General features: G+C 38.8%; 1 protein-coding gene across 1 annotated transcript; it reads left to right on the top strand.

The window, feature by feature from the left end:
• Nucleotides 1–8,277: 8,277 nt before the first annotated feature.
• dcp1b (decapping mRNA 1B) lies at nucleotides 8,278–23,442 on the top strand. The gene is made up of 11 exons (XM_084710767.1): nucleotides 8,278–8,667; nucleotides 9,622–9,662; nucleotides 9,832–9,959; nucleotides 17,402–17,468; nucleotides 17,845–18,019; nucleotides 18,201–18,299; nucleotides 18,566–19,373; nucleotides 19,499–19,549; nucleotides 19,975–20,192; nucleotides 20,301–20,486; nucleotides 20,973–23,442. Exons 1-11 carry the CDS (start codon nucleotides 8,509–8,511, stop codon nucleotides 21,048–21,050), a joined length of 2,010 nt encoding a protein of 669 aa, XP_084566893.1. The 5' UTR covers nucleotides 8,278–8,508; the 3' UTR covers nucleotides 21,051–23,442.

Below are 23,442 nucleotides of genomic sequence, written 5' to 3'. Positions count from 1 at the left end.
AGACTGAATGTGAACCTTTTTATCTAGAGGACAACAGAATGATTTTTAGAATTCAATTATGCTCTCTTTGCCCTCAGGACAGTGAAGTATGTTTCGACATTGTTCTCCATGGCCGGGGCCAAATTTGTCGTCCTGGCCCCTAAAGCACACAAAGTAATTTTCTGGAGACATGGGCCCATTTTCTTAGGTAACACAACAATGAAATAAAGCTCATTTGGGAGCAAAACGTCAAACAAAGTCAACAACATCAGCTCTTAACTAAATAGCTCTGGACCAGGCTTTGATGACACTGAGTCAGCTTGGCTCTATAGCTCCGACTGAGACGTTTGGATAGAGCTGCTTGCACAAATAACATGTCGGTTCTTAAATTGAGCTGTTTTCTTAAAAGCTCTGCACAGGCAGCTTGATGTAAAAGATAAAAAAGAAGGAAACATTTTTTTCCATCATTGACTCAGTCATCAGACAGATTTTGACCTTATTTTGCAAAGCAGTTCCTGTCTTTTTATGGATATATTTGCAAAATGCAAATCGTGTCCCATTTTTAGCAGTGAAATGTATAAAAAAAAGGTATGGAAATGCTTAACAAAACAGAACAATCAGGTTCAGGATTTTCAGATTCTAATTACAGTACTGGCCATCCTGTATAATTGTATTTGACACTGAAGACGAACTTCACAATGTGCAGGCCGCATGTCAATCCCACTGCAGGCTATAATCAGGAGGTGAATCTGATGACTCAACCCAGCCTGTATTCATTTGTTCAGTGCCATAGCACAAAATCACCACCCACCATCCTGTAATAGAATAAAGCTTTTTGTCTACATGTGTCACCGTAGACATAGTAAAGACAGGGAGACAGCTGATAAATGATTCTATTGATGTCGTTTGACAGATGAATTGTCTTCTTCTGAACAATATATAGTGTTTTGTGATGCAAATATTATGTTAATATACTGTATATTCTGAGGGATATTAAGAATTGTTGAATATTGACGCAAATTAATGCATGGAAATATTCTCCCAATTTATATTCATGTACATACTGGAAGGTATTATTGTACAGAAAAGCAGTTAGTAAGAATTTGTTCTGCAGAAAATGTCTGCCATGACGAACATATTACTATTTAATACGTTATTAGATTGTCAATACTGGTGCATCAATGCATATGAAGCATTTTACTGTTAAAGCTAATTTCAACACCTTTATTTACAGTTAGTTAGTGGAGTGCACTTGTTAACAACTTAGGAGTCAGGCCCCCAAATGGTTGAGGGATGCTTAATGTAGAAAAGAAAAAAAAAGCGTTCTGCTTCAGAAATTTGTATTCATTTTTGCACTTTTCCCTAAGCATGGCTTTTTAATGAAGCATTGGATATAGTTTCCTCTGAGCCTCAAACAGTTATTGAAATGAAACATCTGAGAAGTTTAGAGGGAAGATTTAGTGGGACTAAGCCACGTTTCCACCCAAAAGTACGCAGAACTTTTAGTCTCAGGAACTACTTTTAAGGAAAAAGGTTCTTTCAGCCCATTGTTTGCATTTCCACTGTTAAGTTTGGGCAAATTAGTTTTAAAAAATGTGTCTGTTACAACAGCTGGACTCAGCTGGGGCCCATCAGTTGTGTACTTTTGTCTGTAACTTCACATTGTAATGTTGCAGCACTATAAACAAACAAAGAAAAAAATCGGTTCGCAGCTGCATATTTTTAAAATCAGAACTATTCAGCACTGCAAGCCCTGCCCTGTACTTCTGGGAAGCACTACCCGAGCAGGGATTTTCATATTACAAATTACATGTGAGCAAAAAAAATCTATGCAGTATGAAAATTAATAAAAAGTTATCAACCAAATATTAACTTTGTCCACCATATTTCTGACGATTCTGGTCATATATCACGTCAAAAGACAACCACTCTGCAAGTCTGGGCCAAAATTTTCGCAGTTGTTCATCCAACTTGAGGGGGTGTTCACATGAGTTTTCAGAGTTGGGAACTCATTTTTCTAATTATGTTGACATCCAACCAGGATTTTAAAAAATCTGCTATAAATTTTGTATTCATTTTTTAGTTTTTTTCTTTTTTCAATTGCTGGGGAAATCACTCTTCAGTGGGAAAAACAACCGAAAAATGACAAATAGCCCCATCCAATTGTTGCCTTTTTGTGAGTAAGACCAAAAGAAAGACGAGGTAAGGTTGAATTTTTAGTAAGGAAAACTCTGTTAAGTAGCTAGTTACTGTTGCTGTTAGACAAATGAAATGAAGTGTGCAAAAAGTACAGTATTTCCTTCTGAAATGTAGTGAAATGAGTAAAGGATAAACCAGTAAAAAATGTAGATCCTCATACCTCAAAATTGTAGTGCTCAGGTTTCGTACAAATGATGTACAAACTATAAAGCAATGTTCTTTCTTTATACTTTTCAGTGCTGCATACGACTGCGTTGTGTGTGTGAGACAGATGGACCTTGAGTGGCATAATGGCTGTCTGACTCTCCCTTTCACTTTCGTGCCAAACCAGCCTCTGTTTGATTACACTGGCCAGTGAATGGACGGATAGACGGGAGAAAGGATTGAAGGAAGGAAGAACGGATGGAGGGCAGGTCGTGGGAACAGACACTTGTGCCCAGGGGACACACAAACACACAGACTCACACACACAAATGTCCTCTGTAATCCAGCCTGCACATGGAATATCGATTCTATTTATGACTGGTCTATATTTGTAGTTCCCGACCCCTTTGTATGTGTGTGTGTGTGTGTGTGTGTGTGTGTGTGTGTGTGTGTGTGTGTGTGTGTGACTCTAAAGCTCAGTCGGTCTCTGGGAATCTGTGGACAGACAAACACATTCAAATGTATCCCATGTGGGAATCCAACAATGTACTGGACAGTCAGAGGGGAATCCCCTCATGACAGAGGGAGCTACTTTATTCAGCTGTACAATATGAGAGAGACAGGTTTTAACCCTCATTAATTTACGATCATCTATTAAGCTTTCTCTTAGAATCTATTCTACGCTCAAATGAAAACCATAAAAATACTCAAATGTTACTTTCATAAATTATTTCTGGCATTTCTTTTTACTTTTGAGCATTGACTTTAAATAATGAACCTTGTCTCTCTTTCCCCCGAATTAATAAGCAATAAAAATAACGATTAGAGAAGTAAAATGAAATTGGATATAAAATTAAACATTTTGAAAAATGAACTACCAAAGTAGAATACTAAGTAGTTCCTTCACCAGCCCAGAAAAAAAATGCTTTATGTATCTAATTATGCATTTTAATATATGGTTTGCGTCATGAAGAAAATTTATAATTGCACATTACTAAGAGTAATGTTTAGGAGTTTAAAGTTTTTACATAATCTAAGAAATCTCCTTGTTCCAGAAATATTCACACAGTAGATAGTGTGAAAATATGGCAGGTGAGATACATAAAACTGTATTTACAGGTAAACTAAACACTGCTGCTTGCTGTTTGACAAGTAGCACATTTTGTTTTTTGTTTTTTTTCATCATTCAAGTAGTTGCAGATATTTTATTCGCACACTGGACATAAGGAGCAAAAGTCTTAAAGGTCCAGTGTGTAAGATTTACAGGGATATATTGGTAGAATACGACAGAAATGGAATATATATATTTTTAAGTATGTTTCATTAGTGTATAATCAGCTGAAAATAACAGTTGTTGTGTTTTGTTACCTTAGAGACAGCCATTTATATCTATATCTTAACCACAACATATTACAAAACATTATAAAATATAATTAGTTTGTGCACAACGAAAAAAAACATTATATTCACAGACGTTTCTTCGCAACAATACATTTATAGCATGTGCTGGATTCACAACACAGTGATTGGGGTTGGTGGCGTGTGTACAAAGTGCAGCGTCCAGACTCCTGCAACGAAAGTGCTTTAATTAAGTTAAGGAACTGTCAGAGTTTTGTGTAGGTTTAGGCAATAAAAGCACAAGTCAAATCAGTACTGACTTTTGAATAATACATTTGAGTGTCCCAATATTATATTTTGTGATACTGTATCTCAAAAACACTGTATCGTGCTATCATGATACATGCAAACGTTCAGTTTGTGTTGTGTTTAAACCACCAACCAGTGATAGCATTGCTCTTATCAATCTTCACTGTTCTGATTGTATTAAAAAGTAAAATTATATTTTACTCAAAAGTTCAATATTTTTATGACTTGCCAGGTGTGTTTATTAACAACATTTCCTCACTCTGTTAATAGGAAATGTATTTCCATCAACATCACGTTTTCCTAAAAACTGGGAATATTTGCTGTTGAAAATTACCTGTACATTATTCTAATTTGTAGGAGGCAGGGCTGTCCTAAACCGATCACTGATAGGCCCTTAGAAAGTCTACCCTGATATGAGCCAATCTGCAAAGGACTTAAAAATTTCAGCTTTCAAATTTCAGGGTTTCAGCTTCCCTTTATAAATAAAGGCCACAATAAAACATGGACTCAGGTTCTTACATTCAGTGTTAATAAGGACTGTAGTGCAGAATCTCTACCTGGAGCCATGATGGATCCATATTGAACACTGCAGGCAGGCCAGCCATCACCCATTCACTGCGTCCCTTCAGGCCCACATCCGTCCATGTGGATGGGTCATGAGGACAACTGAAATACAGTTGCTCTGCTAAACGCGCTGCATGCAGTGTATCCCCTATGTAAATTATAGATCTGTTTCACACCAGTTATACAGTCCCCTGCCTGTGCGAACGCACAGAATGAGCACCCAGAGGAGCACACAGGATGATGATTTTCCTTAAAAACGTGTGCAAATTTTTGTTTGCCTGTTTCATTTTCCACTGCAGTACAATTATGTCTACTCGGCACATTCCAAGATCTGTTAACTATCATGAAACCGTTGAAAAATATGTGCAGAAGGACATTTTTTCCAGCATGGTCACAACAAATGAATGACTCCACCCCCCAGAACAATGCTTATCTTCTCCTTGTTAAATTTCAACAAGCTGCCCACTGGCTAAATCTGCATTATAGCTCCTGCTTGTCAGCCAATCACTAACATATCTCAGTCTATCTCCACCAATCAGAGTCAAAGTATTCAATCTCAACTGAATGGTTACTGACAGTATTGATCTGCTGATGGATAACTCATTAGCCTCATCATTGACAAACACACAACCCTTGACAAACAGGTAGTAACCACCCAGACAAATAGACAAATCTACCTTGAAACACACACATATAGTACACATACAGCACACTACCACCCTTACAGAGTAGTAGACATACATTTCAGGAGATAAACAGGCCTATAATGAATCACAAAGCAGTTATGTCGTGTCATGACCTGTAAGTGCTTCATTCACATTTACCGACGGAGGAGAAGTTGTTTGAAGTGTTCAAAGCAGATGTTTTCACCCAGTGCTGCTTAAACTGAGTGAGCAGTTGGATGGTCATTGTTTTTCTCAAGGACACTCTGACATGGCTGTTGATGGATGCACACCAGCTGTTGCATGACCATGACAATATCAATCTAATTACTGAAACAACTATTACAGGCACTGCAGAGGCTAGGAGAAGTGCATGTGCCATCTTTAATGCTAAATAGTGGCAATTTAGTGATAAAAAGTAGAATCCATGATGTCTTTATCAGCGGTTGTAAGTCTGACTTACTGAGAGACGATAAAGGAAGTAATCTGCTATCAAATGCATGCTGAACGAAGAGGCTTATGTACAGAATGTCCAATGTCCCCTAAAGTACCCTTGCAACCGAGCAGGATGTATTGAACTGAATATGGAGATTCACTGTTAGGTGATCCGGCTGATATTGTGTGATATGGCTATGGCTGATAGGGATTTCAAGAACTTATAGTCCTGAGAGTTCTCTTCCAGTATCTTGTGTTACTGTTCTGTCCTTGAGTATTCATTTCAGGAAGGATATGTTGCATTTCTGAACCCTAGAGCTGCTGTATTATATGCTGTGGACAAAATGCTGCATCTGAATTAGGAACAAGAGGAATATGTTTCATTACATAACAGCGTAAACACACAGGAACGGCAGCATTGTTGAAGGTGAAAGATATGTTTCGACCAGAAAATTACAGGCAGTGTTAGAAAATAAATACATTAACTCAAATACTGTACTTAACTACAAATCTGAGGTACTTTACATGAGTATTTCCATTATGTGCGACTTTATACTTCTACTTCATGACATTGCAGAGGCAAGTATTGTACATCTGACAGCTTTAAATACTTTTCAGATTACGATTTTTGATACCCTTTCTGTTTAGTGAAAACCATACTACCATACATGAACTATTTAAAAATCCTCCTGGATTAGCTGGGAAATGCAATGATGCAAAGCAGAAAAAACAGCCTTTTTTCAGAGCTCATGAAAACTTGTCTTTTTAGAGATTTGTAGTTCTCACAGGACAGTGACACTCCAAACAATAGGATCATGTAGATTATGATGCATTGCCATAGATTAAACTTCCCAGAAGTATATGAGGTAGTTAAAATGAACTCATCCACAACAGTAGAACACAATATACGCATTTATGCAGCAATAATATGCCCTTATTCCTTTTAAGAGAATTCATTATTCTTTAGGTTTAAACAATTGAATATGGAGGAAAAGTAGCCTGGACAACAATTTTATAAGTGCACCATTGTAAACTTTGGGCTATGCTCAGAATTGCCTTAACTGTGCCCACAAGCAAGGTACTAAACACTTTCCAAAGAATATTCTGCATGTGTGTGTGTGAAAACCACCTACAGTCACTCAGGACAAATAAAAACTTACTGTTCATTGCATGACAACAGGAGAGTTTCAATAGAAAGTAAGGCAGAACTATGTCCTGAATTGTGCCTAAAGTGCAAAATTCAGTGATTCCTCTTTGCAGGGGAATGTACCCCACTGAAAAAACAGATGTGAATTTGTTTTTCTATTGGGAGTTTGTGTAACATTGTGTAACTGCTCTTTCATAGGCTTTCCCCTCCCATTAAAACAAAACTCTGGGGGGTTACTGACAAACACAAACACACACACACTCATGCATTCTTGTTTGGGCTTTCGGATCAGCAACAGCCCATGCAGTAAATGAACTGAACGGGGATGGTTGTGTTTTATCCATCCCTTTAATGCCCCCTAGTGCATTTTATGGGAAATGTAACTGTGGACTGGGAGACATCAGTCAGCGGCATCAGTGTTAATGATGCCCAGTAGTCATACAGAGATGAAAGGCAAAAGATAAACACTATTTATTTTTACAGTGAGAAATGACCGTGGTACGAAGGGACCCAGCAGAATGTTTTAATCACATTCGTGTTCCAAAACATAACACTAATACAGAGGATTATAGCCCATACAACCCTGTAAATGGGAAGATAAAACTGAAATAAAAACACTTTCAACCAACTGATGTTGAAATTAGTCTAACTAATGTAAGTATTAATACATTATATAAAGCATATAGCTAATTGAAGCAGTGCAACTACATACCAAATGAAGGATCGAAATTGCTCAAATCAAAAATAAAATCATAAATAGCTTTTGTTTCATAAGATGTGACACAAATTGATATTTGTGTTTTTGCATTCATTCTATTTATTTACTTCACCATTAAATTTTTAATTTTGTTTTTTTATTTCTATATTTTTTTCCCTTTTCACACCCACGCTTTTTATTTCCAAATATATTTATTTATGTCTTTTCTTTTAATGATTGATGACTGATTGATATGATTGATTAACCTATAGGTTGATCAACATCAGAGTGCATAAGTGAAGTAAACATGCCTTGCTCCAATACTGGTGACGATCAAGTTTCGGGAAACAAACAGAGAAAAAATGCAAAGGGAAAATTATACAGAGACAAATACATAAATAAACATAAATAAATTAATTATTTAATAAAATGGAAAATTAAATGGGAAAGTAATTAAATAGGAAAATTAATACAAAGGTAAATAATCACAAAAGCAAAGTTGAACAGAAATATCAATTTAGGTCACATTTTATAAATTAATTAATGCCTACATATATTTTTAATGTTATTTTTGATGCATTTAAAAGAATATTAATTTATTTTCTGAGTCATTTCTTTCTTTATTTTAGATTTTTGCAGTTTCAGTCCTCCAAAATGGAGCACAGCCTTGTTTCTGCACACATTATCATTAATGGGTTAAAGAAAACAGTAATGAAAATCTCTGCAGTTCATCGATTTTTCCAACTTGATTGATAAGGCTGGACTCGCCGAGTTTGCTGCGCAACTAGTCATGTCTGCTTGTTTACAATCTCTCTGGCTAAACATGGCCGTCGACAAACTCACTCATGACAGTTAGAACTCGGTAACTCCTCAAAATCTTAAATTTACATGTCTTTATTTGCCAAACAAGCTTATGTGCAGATATAGATTTAATTGATTTGTTTACCTTGTCTCTAGTTTGATTTTTATCTCATCTTCCTGTGACTCGCTAGCCACTGAAGCTAGGTAGCGAGCTAACTTCTCCATAAGGAACAATGACAGCGACTTCAGCAGGTAGCAGCAGCTGTCCCCCCGCTAAAGGACTGGACATAAGTCTGGCTGCTCTGCAGCGGCAAGACCCATACATCAATAACATTGTGGACGTGGCCAGCCAAGTTGCTCTGTACACTTACAACAACAGGGCAAATGAGTGGGTAAGCCTGAACCGTGGTTAAAGATACCGTGTGCTAACTTAGCTTAGCTTCGTCGTCATCCTCGGTAACGTAAGGCGCGCTTTGTCACTGACACTAATTTACTCCAGCCGAACTTAAAAGATAGTACTAATAACCACAGCTTTTATCTTTCAGAGTCCGAATATTTATATTACACAATATATAAATGTGTAATTATATATTATACGTCTATTGCACTGCTAGGTGATGCTTATAGATACATCTTGCTCCTGGCAACAAACAGGTAACGTTATTTTAGATAGAGAGATTGCCTGGTTCAACTGCTTGATCTTACATGTAATTATTATTGGGGAGTGTGAAAATAGTTAATTTCGCTTGTCCCAGTGACGAGTTTAAGCATGTGATAAGTAGAGCACCATGCTGTATTTTATTGTGCAGGTGACGCACACCACGTTTCAGTTCCCTTCTGCCATTCACTCTCAAGTGTGATGTAGAAGTGTGTGACTAGCAGCTGCGAGCTCAGTCCTCACGTCTCATAGGTTTTGGTCATGTCATGTCAGGCCTGTATGTGGCGCAAACATCATTCAAAAGTAATGAAAACATTTGAAGTATGAATGAAGTAATGCATCCATCCACGTTTTGTGTTTATATCATGTTATCATCAATAGTTTTTTAAGGGAATAGATACCAAATAAGTAGCTTCTGAGAATCGGTGTATCCATAGCGCAGAATCGATCTGCCCATCCGTAAAAGGAAATTAAAAGCACGTCATGCAACGTGAGAAGCAAACAGAACATTGACAAAATATTCAACAATATTATGAATATATGTACAATATGTGGTTTAAATTGGAGAGCTGTACAGTTTTGTGCATGAATGTTCAAAGTACCCTCCAGGGAATGTGAAAAAGTTACAGTTACATAATGTGCTTTGTGTGTGTGTGTGTGTGTGTGTGTGTGTGTGTGTGTTTCGTAGGAGAAGACCGAGGTGGAAGGCACCCTTTTTATCTACACAAGGTAAATTAACTTGATTCCATTTCCATTTTCTCCATTAGATTTTCTATGCCAAACTTAACTGTATTTACAGTTCTCTGTTTGCATTTGGTAAGAATGCCTTTAAAGCTCTTTAACAGACACATGGAGTTTTCTAGCTTTATTTCTCTGCTGTGTCCTCTGGTTATTTCAGACTGGCATCTCCCAGGCATGGGTTCACCATAATGAACAGACTCAGTATGGAGAACTTGACAGAGCCAATCACCAAAGACCTTGACTTCCAGCTCCAGCACCCCTTCCTGCTTTACCGTAATGCACGATGTAAGGAGAAAAACACACTGGTACACACACAAACACACTTCACAATGTCTGCCAGTTAATTATTGATACCCTCAATTTTGAGTCTGAGACATTCTGTGCTTAACACTTGTTGAGCACAGTATATGCATTTTTTTTTAAATATGAAAAACCTTAGTAATACAGCAGCCAGTAACACAAACAGTGACTGCCTGTCTAACTCTAGTAAAATTGTGCAGACCTAGAAGTCTAAATACCAGTACTAGCCACATAAACTAAATACTTAAAAGCAACTTTGCTGTGTTACACAAGCAGCTAGACACAGATAGACAAACTTACTGAAAGTTAGAGACAAAGACAAACAGATAAAAGGATAAAAAAAAACAAATGCCAAACAGAGTCTTGAGTCCTTAGTGAGCTGCTTCCCTGTGTATACAGAGTGGTAGACAGTGAGAAGGACTGGTGACAACATCAAAGCAGACCGCAAAAAAAGAAAAACTGCTAGAATTGTGCTTCCCGTTGTAATTTTTGGGTCTGATTCATATCTTAAAACAATAGTTTTCTGATGATGTCATACAATTTGATGGCAGCTACGTTTAAAAACCGCAATTGAAGCTTCTAATGTAAGAGAATGACATTCTGTGCAGCCCTGCTTATATGCATGCAAGCCAGTCACACTGGATTGTGTATAATTCACCTCAGAATCTACATGAGACCACTTTTTTGTGACTTTGAAGACCTGACAGCAAAGTGACCATATCACACTTGACAAAATGACAGGTGTATCTATAACCACCAGGAGGATGTCAGATAACGGATGAACGGTTTGATAGGGTGACCAAAGTGTGGAGGATGCTGTTTGTTTGAGTGGGAAACGTTAGTTCCATATAAGGAGCAAAGGTATCATGGTGACTCCAATTCTATCAGGCTGTCTCCCTCTGAGACCCACATCTGGCTCACACATACACACACAAACACGGTGCAGAGTGTGCCTGTGGGAGAAGAGCCTGACAGCACTACAAAACCAGCCAGCAGAGATTAGATACACCACAACAGTCACTGATAATATAAACACACACTCACTCAGGAATCGCTGACACACACAGACCCCCTCCCGCTCCCTGTCATGGTCTCACACTCTCCATCAGGCTCAGTAAGAGGCAGGTGGAATGCCTGTGTTTAGATACCAGTGGATTCCTTACGCCTACTTTGATCCCCTCACTGTGGTATTTCATTAGTCACTTGTGACACTTGTGCAGCATGTCCATTATTAAACATCCTGAAGGTTCAGAGAAATAATTTGTGTGATAAAAACTTTCCTCTGTGACCTTTTAACACCTTTAACACCAGGTTTAAAAGCAATAAGTCAGGACACATTAAAGGTCTGTGAGAGTACTGGCCTCTAAATGTGGTCAGAGCACCGGTAATAGGGAATGGATTGCAAGCGAACAGTTAATGTGCATGTATCAGGAAGAAAGGGAATAAAAAACACCTAAAAAAAAACCCACCAGTGAGCAACCAGTAATCATAGCTCAGTCGATGACTATTTCCTCTGATAAAGAGGAAATCTGGGCAGCAGCTCTCTGAGTTTCAGAGTGAGTGGTTTCAAAACAAACCTAATGGTCAGTGGCTCCTACTGATTACAATGATTTGAAAACAGATAATAAAGCACCCAAATAAGGAGAGAGGCAGCATGGTCGAGGTAAAACTGATGTTTATCTCCATAGATGGTGTGATTTACTAGGACTGCATGCAGATACATGGAGCCAGATGTAACTAACAAAACACATAACCAGTAAAACAGCACCTTAGATGCTCTAAAACAGTAGTTTTCAGCTGAGGTTTGAGGACCAACAAGAATTCTTGAGTGGGTTGTAGGGGGTCCTCAGCAAAAGAAGGAATAGAATATTTTTACTTCTGTCACATTTCTTGGAAGTTGGAACAACATGAGAAGAAGTAGAGTTGCCCATTTTGATTGACTGTAATTTATAGTGAACCTAGTTTGATCATCAATTAACTATGAGGACTTAATTATCTTCTTGGGATGTTAATGGTTTGTCACTAATCAATTAATTGCTTTCAAGAATGTAATCGATTAAAAATTTATCAATTGGTAGTAAATTCATAGTCTAGAAATGTATTAGTAATTGTGCCTCATTTGACATTATTTTGTCTGAGCCATTTGTAGTATTAGGAAAATAAAACTTAAACGTCAAAAGAGGAAAAATGAAAATGAGGAAAAAGAGAAGTTAAAGAAAATGCACAAAATTTGCAACCCTCTTCTAACTGAGGGGATTCCATAAGACAAGATCCTCTCAGACCTGGGGTCCTTTATCTAATGTGCATCTTTTGGTTGGTTGGATAAAAGAAGGAATTTGACAATATTATAATAACATATTTTGATATTTATAATTATGTAATATACCATAGCTTTAAGGTGCTGGGAAAGCTTAAAAATGCATCTAAAAACGTCTTGAAAAGTGCTTGAATTTGACTTCGTAGGAACTATGAATGTTAAGAATCTCAAGTACAGCATGAGAAAGCCAACAGTTACTGAGTATTTACTGAACTATGGCATGTGTGGCATGGAGGAACCTCTTCCAGAAAACTGTGCAAACAGACATCACAGCTTAGAAAAGATGTTTTTTCACCGGCTAACGTCTGTAAGACTGTTTAGGCCCCAGGCTGTTGGTAATGCTGCCAGTCCCACTGTGTTGTGACCTCTGTGTGCAAGAGTCGTGGAATCTTATCGTTAGACAAACATGTTAGCTCTCAGTGCTGCCGCTACTTCCTGGAATGGCAGTTGGCACGAACTGGCACCCCAGGCTAAAAATAATCTGTGGAGATATACCACCGAACAGGGCAAGATTCAGGGGAGAGAAATTTGGATTGAGTAAAAGTCGTTATTTGTCTGGCAAATATCCCAGTGCAGAGGGACAGATAGAAGGCTTTTTACAGTCCTACAGTCGGTTGTCCCATTATCTGCACGTGGAGTTGTTCCTGTAACTTTGGCAGTGTGAGTCTTGATTTTTGTCTGTGACTAGTGAATTTTTCTTCCACTGGATACTTTGACTGGTAACAACTCATTTGAATGTCTTGTTTCATGAAAAAACAAGAACATGCTTAGAAAAGTTTAGGTTACAGTGTTCTCAGTTGGACTCATAGTTTATGTGCAGTGATAGTTTTGTGTTTTCTCATGCTATTGGCCCTCTCATGTAGATTTTGGGTTCCACTGTATAGCACTCACTAGTTCAAGTTAATGCAAGTGTGCTTTACCTTTTCTTTTGTAAGCACCTCTAATGAAGTAGAGCACAAAGCTGTTGAATTGTTTATTTATCAAAGGACTGAAACTCTTAGTAGAATAATCTAATAATAAATGAAATGGCAACCATTTTTACAATCACTTACTTGTTAAAGTAATTTTTAAGCATAATGCCAAACATTATCTGATTTCAGCGTCTTGACAGGGACGTTTTGCTGCTTTTTTGCTCAATGTGATAGTAACCTGAATATGTTCTGGACTGTCAGTCAAACATAATGAGAAGCTTGCAGATTTCGCCTTGGTGTTTAGAAAAGTATGATGGCTATTTTGGCACATTTTTATTTTGACCAAATTATCATGATCATTATCATCAGGAAAATATCAGCACATTCATGCATAATGAAAAAAGCATTATTTGTAATCTTACTTACTATCTTATCAGCCCTGAATACTGATGTGGTTCTTAGTTTAACTGGTGTATGCACTGTAGCCTTCCAGCCACATACACGGGATGTCGCAAACATGGCGCTCTATATACCAGGTGTATGGACAGTCTTACCTCCAGGTCGGATGTATGAATATCCCAGCTCTTTCTCTGCCACCAGCGAGCCTTTAAATCTGACCTCAGGTTCCTCCTCCAGTCTCTCATGTTTAGGTTTCCTGTGAAACAGGCCTCTCAGCATGGCTCCACTGGTCTCGTCAAGCCTCCCAGAAGTTCAAAATCCTCAGATTATACCTTAGATGGTAGCTCAGTAATTCTTTATCTGATAAAATGTTCGATGAAGATAATGCCAAAGAAGCAAAGGTGGCACTGATGTACTTGGTAGCTCTGTGTAAATGTCCTTTTAGCCAGGTCAGGTAGTGTACATATAGCTGTCACAGCAGTTGTGCCAAAGCCAGAAGAGCAATTTGGACCTGTATTTAAGCCTGAGGAGGAAGTCTGTAAAGATGTAATACTAATGGTAATATCCTCTTAGATGAGAGTTTCACTGACTGTACATCTCAATATTTACTCCTCCTACAATGTCATGAATTCCATTCCTACAAACAAAGGAAGTGATAGTTCTTCTTGAACAACAGTATTCCCAAGCATTGACGTATGTTACTGTAAGAGCACCTACCTTTGACTAACTACCAGCAAACTAAATACAGGCTAAAAGAGTATCAACACGGTTCCTTAGAACTGATGCACTGAGCCCTCCAAACAAAGCTGGTCACATACTACAGTAAAAGCACACCTAATCCATCTTGGACAGCACTTCAAATATGTCTGCATTTCTAACTATGCTAAAGCTAAACAAAACATTAAAGAATTCTTTTAGTTGTCCCAGTAAAGCAGTTTAAGCATTTAAACCTGCTGGAAAATGCAAGTTGAATAAAAACATGTAAATCAGATTAAAGCAAAGTCCGAAATAGTTTGAACAGATGATGGCAGGTTGAAGCGTTGCTTCCCAGACATTAAAAAAAAGATCTCAAACAAAGTTCGACTTAAATGAAAAAAGTTTTTTTTTTTAAGCACCCAGGTCCCACTGGAGTTCCATTAAAGAGGTCTACAGCAGACATCACATGTGCGCCAGTCCTCGCTGTTTGGCTGTTTTTCTCGTAGTCACGGAGGGTTTGAAAGGACCACACAGCTTTAGTCCTGGCCGGATCACTTACAGATTTCGGTACAGTGATTATTGCCAAAGGTTCCAACACTCCTTCAAACTGTAAAGGAATGCCGCCATATTCAGAAGTGACTCAGTTAGTGACACCTCTTAATAGTCATCTGCCCATGTGAGCATCCAGTTCCCTTGAAACGAAGATGTCCCTCAGCCTTTCTTCCTCTTTCAGTCTTCAGCATTGGTGTCTTGAACCCCCTTTCCCTCTAACTTCCACCCTGAAAGATTAACCTCGTGGCCACGGCCACTTTTTGGTTGGTGCTACTGGTTGTAGTTCTCCTCCCACTCTCTTTCTCTCTCTCAGTGACTCACTAACTCTCTGAGGGTTGTCTATCTTGTTGAGATTTAGACTTGGGCAGCTTGCATGAGAATCTCCTCTATTAAACATTTTCTATCTTTCTTTTATCCTCCTATCTTTCTCTTTTTGTGCCACCGTTTTTTGTCCTGTTTGTGTGTCTTCCCTTCAGTTTTTATCAGTTCAACATTTTTCATTCATTGACACAAAGCTCAGTCTCTGTTTCCTGACAGGCAAAAGGAGCTCACAGATCCTTCCCTCTTGATGGACCTGTTGATAATCTCCTCTCTAACACAGCTCACTTCTTCCTATTTTATATCCGTCTCGCTCATTTTTTCTCAATTTTCCAGTCCTCTGACTTTGACTGCGTGTCTCTCTGTCTCTGTCAAACAGTCTCATCCCCAGTGAGCACTAAGTGGCTTCGGCTCCACCAGACACACTCTCCCACTGCAGTTACTTATTTGGTACAGGGCTGATTTTTCCCAGGCTCAACTGAACTCTGTGTGTGTTTGTGTCTGTGTGTGCCGCTCTCATCCATACTGACCTCAGTGGCTTGTCCAACCTCATTTGTAGCCAAGTGTGTGTATTTTTGTGCATGTCTGTCTGTGTGGGAATGTGTGTGTGTGTGTTTGATAAGACTGTGGTGGTAACTTTGTCCAGTAGACCCCACTCTGCTCTCTGTTCTCTGTCTCCCACTGCCCTGTCTGGCTTTAAATCCTGCCTCCATTTCATTCATACAGTAAGTGTTTTTCTTTCTTTTATTTTCTTGTGTCTTTAACACATCTCTTTTCCTTTTTGGGATTGGTCTTATCTTTTCTTGAAATCCACTTAAGACAGTAGGTTTGTTGAGGTGTGAGATGATGTCCAGCTGCCTTGATTAAGGCTTGTTATCACACTTAAATACTTTTTTGGTACAGACTGAAATGTGTGTGACAAGTGCTTATTTTTGGATCACACAGTCTGTGACTGAAATCATATGTTTGCAAGTTGTGGTCTGTATTTTATCCAGGTAAAGTTCTTGTTCAACTGCTTGTGTTTAGCATATGTAAAATCGACATATTAATCCTTAGTATTAGTTTGATGGAATATTAGAGCTATTAGGTTAAAAAAAAGAGGTGGTGGAGATTAAAATTGTAATTTTGCAAGAAAAAACTTGCATATTAATTAGAAAATATCTGGGAAAAATAGAGTTTTTTGATTCAACCTTAGTATTTCCTGATATCTCCTCATCCAGATCAGTTTGTTGTTTTGCATTAATCATAGTTGATTTGGATGATTAGGATCTACAATGCAATGGACAGATGTAAGGATATTGCTGGTTACATCTATAGACAAATAAAATTGAGTTTTTGGTACAGTACTACACAATAAGTCAGATCTCAGAGAATATCTGAGTGTTTTTTTTTCTCTCCTACCCCCTCAGTATTTTTTTAACTTACAATGGCCTTTATACGCTATGAAAAACAGAATTTTGTAGAGAAAAAAACATTAATATTCCTTAAATAGTACTTTTTACTGTACATAGACTCATTTGAGTTGTAGATTCAAAGAAGTTCAAGGACCATGGGATCTGGGGGATTTTTTTTTTTTTTTTAGTCGTTATTTCCCGGCTGGTAATAACTTCTGTTGCCGGGAAAAATAACAAATCTCTCCTCACTGACTGGCATTGAATGGGTATGCACCAATGGTACCTCTTCCAATATGCATTTAGGAGCCTGTGCAAATGAAAATAGTAAAATGAGTCATTGTGCAATGCAATGTAACCTACTTACTGCTGTGTAATGCTGTGACAAATGGGTGTCTTTTTCCTGTCTTGTTGACCATGTTTATGTAGTTCAGGAGGCTCTTGGGGCCCGTAATGGCACTGCTGGCTTCAGCTCCCATTGGGAAATGACTAATTTTAAACCCTGGGTTTAGAACCAGCAGGGCTAATAATAAACGGTTTACATGTCTGTTGGGCCTGCACTGATGTCACAGCAGCAGAAGTGTACGGCAGCATGTCTGTCCATTCATTTGATTGTAAGGGGTTGGCAGGTCAGCGGACCCATTTTGTTGTCTGCTGACCTGACTGGCTCGTGCATCTCAAAATACATCAGGCAGTTTCATTATTTCAGTGGTTAACTTGATTTTTAGGGCATTAATCCAGACCAGGACCCTTGTTACAGTTTTGTTTATGAAACATGTTCAAATATTGACTTTGCTCTTTGTCTCCGCTCCTCTTTGTCCCCCTCTTCCTCACCCCACCCAGTGGTTATCCATGGGATTTGGTTCTATGATAAAGAGGACTGTCAACGCATTGCCCAGAGGATGAAGATGTAAGTGTTTATATAACAACAACCTCTTAGTATACAGCACTTAAAGAACACAAATTCAAAACAAGGTTTGTTTAGTTAAACAGGGACTAGTGAGCTGTGATCCATCAGCCACTGTGGCTGAGAGAGTTTGTTTCTTATTGTAGTGTCTACATGATAGAGACTGTTGTGTTTACTGTCTGGTGCTTAGAGACAACAAATGACAATTGTAGTATTTCTGAATGAGTGAGTATGTTTGTTTTAAATTGGTTTAAATATTGTTTAGATGTAAAGGTAGAATAGTCCTATCCTTAGTTTATTGCTTGTCTTATGTTTTCCTTTTTGCATTCTCACATGGACTTGTGTGTGTATGTGTGTATGTGTGTGTGTCTGTGTGTAGTCTGACCCAGCAGGAGCAGGCCCTGGCTCAGTCTCAGGGTGGATGGTTGTCTCCTGGAGGAGCAGGAGGAGGAATAGTCGGAGGAATAGTCGGAGTAGGAGGAGGAGGAGGGAGTGAAACCAAGGGAGTGGACATCATCCAGATGTTGACCAAAGCACGCACAGAGTATGACAAGGTAAGGAAACGTGTATGAGACACATTTAATTTGATTCTATGCATCTCCTCATACTGACCAGTAGGGGGCACAGAGTCGCCTAAGATCCCCCTAAGTCACTTATCGTACATTTTTGTATCTGTCTCATTCTCCTTGCCTCACATGATCTTTTTTTATGCCTCTTTCCATATGCTTCTCTCAGGGGCAGACTACATCAGAGCCAAAGGAGATTGGTGGCAGCAGTGTTCTTTGTGGAAACCCCAATCTGATCAAACCAATACCTGTCAAACCCAATGCTCAGGTAAATCACCCACAACCACTTTCTATTTCATGCCAGGGTTATATTCAGTACATTAATAAGTCAGATTAGTACCAGGTGAGTGCAGGTTAAATTTTAAGTCAAATTATCCTCACAGTTACAAACTCAGTATTGACTTTATTCTATCCAACCTGTCTGATGTCTTTCTATTGGCAATTATTTTTCTATACCAGTATTGTGGAGATGTGATGGTATGAATATTTCATATCATGATTATAGTAACTCTTCTATCTGTTTTTCTGATCCAGGACAGTGAAGGTGCTGAGCCCAAGTCTCTCTCTCTGGCCACTCTTTTTGGCTCCCCTCATCAACATCACCACTCACCCAAACCAGTCTCTCCTTTGGCTGCCCCTCTGGCGGGGTCATCAGCAGGAAAAGTCATTCGTCCACCTGTAGCCCGCACGCTGACATACGAGGACACAGTGAACTCTGGCAGAAGTCCTAAGGGAGGGAAGGTCGCCGTGGCTGGGTCTTCAGATCGAGGACTCAGGGCTGTGATTGGAGGACAAACGATTGGAGAAGACGGTGGAAATGTTGTGGGCTTGCTGCCAAGTCCCACTGCTGCCCATCCGCAGCAGGAGCAGCCTCAGCACTGTCCAGCAATCCAAAAGCTCATGCAGGGACAGAGAGGGGTGGCGGGGGTCGGAGGAGCGCTTCAGACTGTGTCCGAGTCCCCTGAGAACCGACTGTGTGACAACGGGGTGCCGCTGGAGCATCACCACCATCACCACATGTTCCATCATCCGCAGCACCACCACCACCACCACCATCATCAACAGCAGCAGCAGCAGCTTCAATCGGATCCAATCAAGAGACTTTTTCAAACCCAGCCACCTCCCCCCTCCTCCACCACCTTCAGTGTTGCTCCACTTTGTTGCTCCAACCCTCCTCCTCTGCAGCAGAACCCCCACCTCTCCTCCCAGCCCATCATGGTGGATTCTGTGCCATGTTCCCATCTTCAAGCGCAACAAAGCCAGCAGCTGTTTTACAGCCTTTCAAAACCTCAGCCAGAGGCACAGCACAACAACCAGTCAGCTTCAAACATACAGGGAACAGGTGGGAACTCTGTATAACTCTGTGTGTAACATAAATTAGTTATGTTTTTAATTTATTTACAGTAAATATTGGCTACTAAATAAATATCAAGTAAAAACTAAAAACTATTTTTCATACTTTACCAGGTCTGCTGCCATCTCAGGTGATCAATGACCAAGTCCTTCAACCTTCACAAGGTACGATCTGAATTTCCTCTTAACAATTAACTTGATAGTTCCTGGTTTGTCTCACACATACTTAGGTCAGCCTCTTCACATATTTCAACCTACTTTTTTTTTTTTTTTTTTTTCAAACTTTGGCACTTGGCATTGACTAATGCTTTGTGTGTCTTGTGTGTTTCTGCATGATCTTGGAATCTGTTTGATAATATCTGCTTGCCAGAGTTTGGGTATCTAATTGAATTTATTGTCTATTGCTGCAGTATGCCCGACTGAATCTCTCTTAACAATTCTCACAGGTATTTGAGCATGTATGTATGCATCCTTCTCCATGTCTCTGTTTAAACTCTTCAGTGTCTCTGCCAAGATTCCTGTTATCCTGTTAGACATTTGTGTATGACAAAATAATTCTATTCACTGGTTTCTTCATTTTGTTGTTTCAGGTCTGTCGTCCCAGATGCCTGGTGTAGTGTCACCTCACGAGCTCCTGCAAAAGCTCCAGCTGGTCCAGCAGGAGCAAAACCTGGCTTCCAGTGATCCCCCTAGACTCTGTCCAGCACTGGCCCCTCGATTTCTGGGTCCCACGCAGGGTCAAGGTGCAGGGTCAGTCCCAAACCCGACCACGGCCACTGCAGGTCAAAAGGCTGCACTGCAGTTTCAGGTACTGTGAACTCTGTTAGCAGTTATTTTTGATTTGTTTACCAGTGATGTTTTTTTTAATCACTGGGGACAACTATTACAGTACTGTAACTTGTCCCTGTCTGTCCAGGTCATCTCCCCCCAGCGGATACCAGCCACTGTGGCCCCCAACCTGCTCCTCTCTCCCAGCATGTTCACTCAGGCAAAGTCTACCAGCGGGTTGTTAGCTGCCCAGGAGAGGTGCCCTGCCCCCTCGACCCAGATCAGAGTTCTGTCCAAAAGCCAGCTTCAAGCCACGCTGCTGAATCTGATCCAGGTAAAAATAATATCACTGAACATTATACATACACATAAACATTACACATTAATGACCTCACATTATTTATTATGTTATTTATTCTAAGCTATGCACTTGTTAGGCATGCATGTAACAGTGCATGACTTTGATTAAGGGACTAGAATGCAACCTGACCACTTATTATCTGCCTTGTTCACACTTTGTTTTATTGTCTGAAACAGTTGGATTTGATCTTTTTTATTATTTAAACCTGGCTGGATTGTACCCAGTTTTATTATTTGAAACTATTGTTTTTTTTAATTCCTTTAATTATGTCAAGGAAACTGTCACACACTCAACATACGAATTTAATCATGTTTATACACGTGTATGCATGATCTGTGTTCATAGTATATTGTGTTATGCAACAGCTTCGAGTCCAAAAGAAATTTCCCTGTAGGACAATAAAGTATACCTTACCTTACACACGCATACAGTCTGAGGATCCTTGCTTGTGTGTTTCAGACTGACAGCTCATTCCTGGACACCATATATGAAGCCTACGTCAGCCGCTTCGCTAACGACTCAAGCAGCAAGTACTGATGACTCCTCACACCCTCAGTCTATACATACATCCAGTCTGGAGCAGTGAGGCTCATTATTACACTCAATACGGATGCACCACTTCCAATTACACTCACTGTATCGCCTATGCACTGTATAGCCAGTCAACCCGACTCTCTTCACTTCAAACCTGTGGTCTCTCTGGTTGCAACAAAAATTATTAATGTGTTTATTTCCATATCAGAAAAAACCCCCACCACATTTCATCCTTTGACTCCTCTGAAAAGATGAATTCTCTCAAGCTGAGGACCACTAATTTTGGCACAAATGTGGCATAACCCACGCAGTCTGACCTCACCTGTAATTAAGGGGAAAACGTAGCCTATACTCATGTTCAGTCTCAGTGAAGATAAAATATGCTGCAACCTCACGGGTGTTTGAATTTAGTAGTAACCTGCACTACTTTTTCACCAAGTGTAGCAGAATTCTGTTTTGTTTTGTTGTAATCTGTAGTCTAACTCAGTGGTCTAACACCAGCCAGCCTTTTGGGCTTTAACAAACAAGTCTTCCTAGTCTAAGAACTAGAGCTGAAGGATATTCTCAGACTGACTTGAAACTGACTTCACGTATAACATGAAGTGTAAAACATGTTTTTGTTGTCTGTACAGCTGGAAAAGCAAGTGTGTTTAAATGTTAAAAGAATTTCTTAGATTTTAATTCACATTTCCTTTAAATTAAGTTCTTAATAGTTGAAGAAAATTTAAGTAAGTATATATTACTATCCAAATTCTTTTAAAAATATTAAAAGGATACCTTGTCATTTTGGTTTATTTTCTCTTTTCAGCAGACACTAGCTGTGATAAATATCTGCATTTTAGTGACAGTAACTAAATCTCGTCATGTGAATATTATTATCATCATGAAGAATTCAAAATGACTCGGTATCCATCTAACTTGAAGTAACAAAGAAAGTACATTAACCTGCACTACCTCACAGAGAGCTAGTTCGGAGGTGTTACCTGTGTTTTTAATTAATGGCAGATTGTTGGATCTGTGATTGGACAGATTTAAAGGGTACAGCAGATAATCCAGTCAGGATTCTTGTTTCGGTTTAACAAAAGGGTTTTCATCATACGGTTAAATCATTGTTAACTTTTTGAAATATCACACAGTTATTCTTTTCCTGCCAGAACAATTACTGTTTAAATGAAGTCTTATGAGGTACTTATTGATGGTCAGTGTGTTACCTACAGCAGATGGCGGGCAGCACGCACCCGTTTGGAGAAACAGAGATGAGTACCAACACGGAAGACAGGGTCAGCAACAAAATGTATTTTAGCCAATTTTAAAAGGTCCACTTTAAAAAATCAATAACATTTTAAGTGTACACTATATTTAGAATATTTTCACCGTTTTACCTTTCTGATCTACTGCTGGCTACATCTGTTAGTATGTTTTTGTTATTGTGTGACTTGGGTGTTTTTAACAGTTAGTTGGTTTTAGAAAAGTCACATAATAATACAAACGAGAAGCAGTTTATTGCTTAGCTTCCTACACTGGTTCTCCTGCTGCTTCTCCAAAATAGGGCTGTGTCGACCGCCATCTACTGCAGTCAATACACTGACTGTCGATAAGACCCTCATACATCCAAACTATCCCTTTTGCATGTAGCAATTTTGCATTCATTCCACAGTTCCTGAAAATTTGCTCTGCCAACAAAGCAATTATCCTCAGGAAAAAAAATATTGATTAAATGATTTGCTTTTGATGGTAAATCAAGTTTAAAAAATGATTGCCTGGTGAAATGGAGATTTAAGGCACAAAAAGCAGCAAAGATGGTATATAAATATATCCCATAATAATTATTTGATCTTCACAGGCCTGTTCAAGGCGAGTATAGTACAGAATATATTACGCTGTATGTATTGTATAAAATTAACCAACCAAACTAAGTTTCTTCATTCAGCACAGCAGAGAAGTTGCAGTCAAAAACAGTTTCATTTTGTCGGGGGCAGGGTTTGCAGTTATAGCCGGACTGTACAGTAGCTACCAGAGAGTACGCAAAAAAACAGCAGCTACACAAAAAAGAGAATACATATAACAGAATATTTTCTTTCTTATTTTTGTATTCAAGAAGCAAAATGTATTGTTCTCATAGTACAAATAACCAGCATGTTACATTACAGCTACAAATAGGTGGTAATTTATCCTTATACAACATATCTACAGTTATTTTTCAGATTTTGTGCTTTTGATTCAAAAGATGTCCTCCATAATCTTATTTTTTAACATTGTCATTTGAAACAATGAGACATTGGAATGTTAATTGGAACATTTTTACACATTTTATTTCCTTTTTTTTTTCAGGAATGTTTTGCTCTTACATAAACTGGAATATATTTTTAATTGGATATTAAATGTTCAAACTGCC

This window comes from Lutjanus erythropterus, chromosome 22, assembly GCF_056507025.1.
Source record: "Lutjanus erythropterus isolate fLutEry1 chromosome 22, fLutEry1.hap2, whole genome shotgun sequence".
NCBI classification, from domain to species: domain Eukaryota; kingdom Metazoa; phylum Chordata; class Actinopteri; order Lutjaniformes; family Lutjanidae; genus Lutjanus; species Lutjanus erythropterus.
The sequence above is the reverse complement of the archived record's forward strand: the minus strand, read 5'-3'. Positions and strand labels throughout refer to the sequence as shown.

Excerpts from the sequence above, each read along its gene's own strand:
- dcp1b (XM_084710767.1), top strand. The coding sequence starts at position 8,509 with ATGACAGCGACTTCAGCAGGTAGCAGCAGCTGTCCCCCCGCTAAAGGA. Across the intron at positions 8,668-9,621 it reads ACAACAGGGCAAATGAGTGG|GAGAAGACCGAGGTGGAAGG; the intron begins GTAAGCCTGAAC and ends TGTGTTTCGTAG. Across the intron at positions 18,020-18,200 it reads CACGCACAGAGTATGACAAG|GGGCAGACTACATCAGAGCC; the intron begins GTAAGGAAACGT and ends TGCTTCTCTCAG.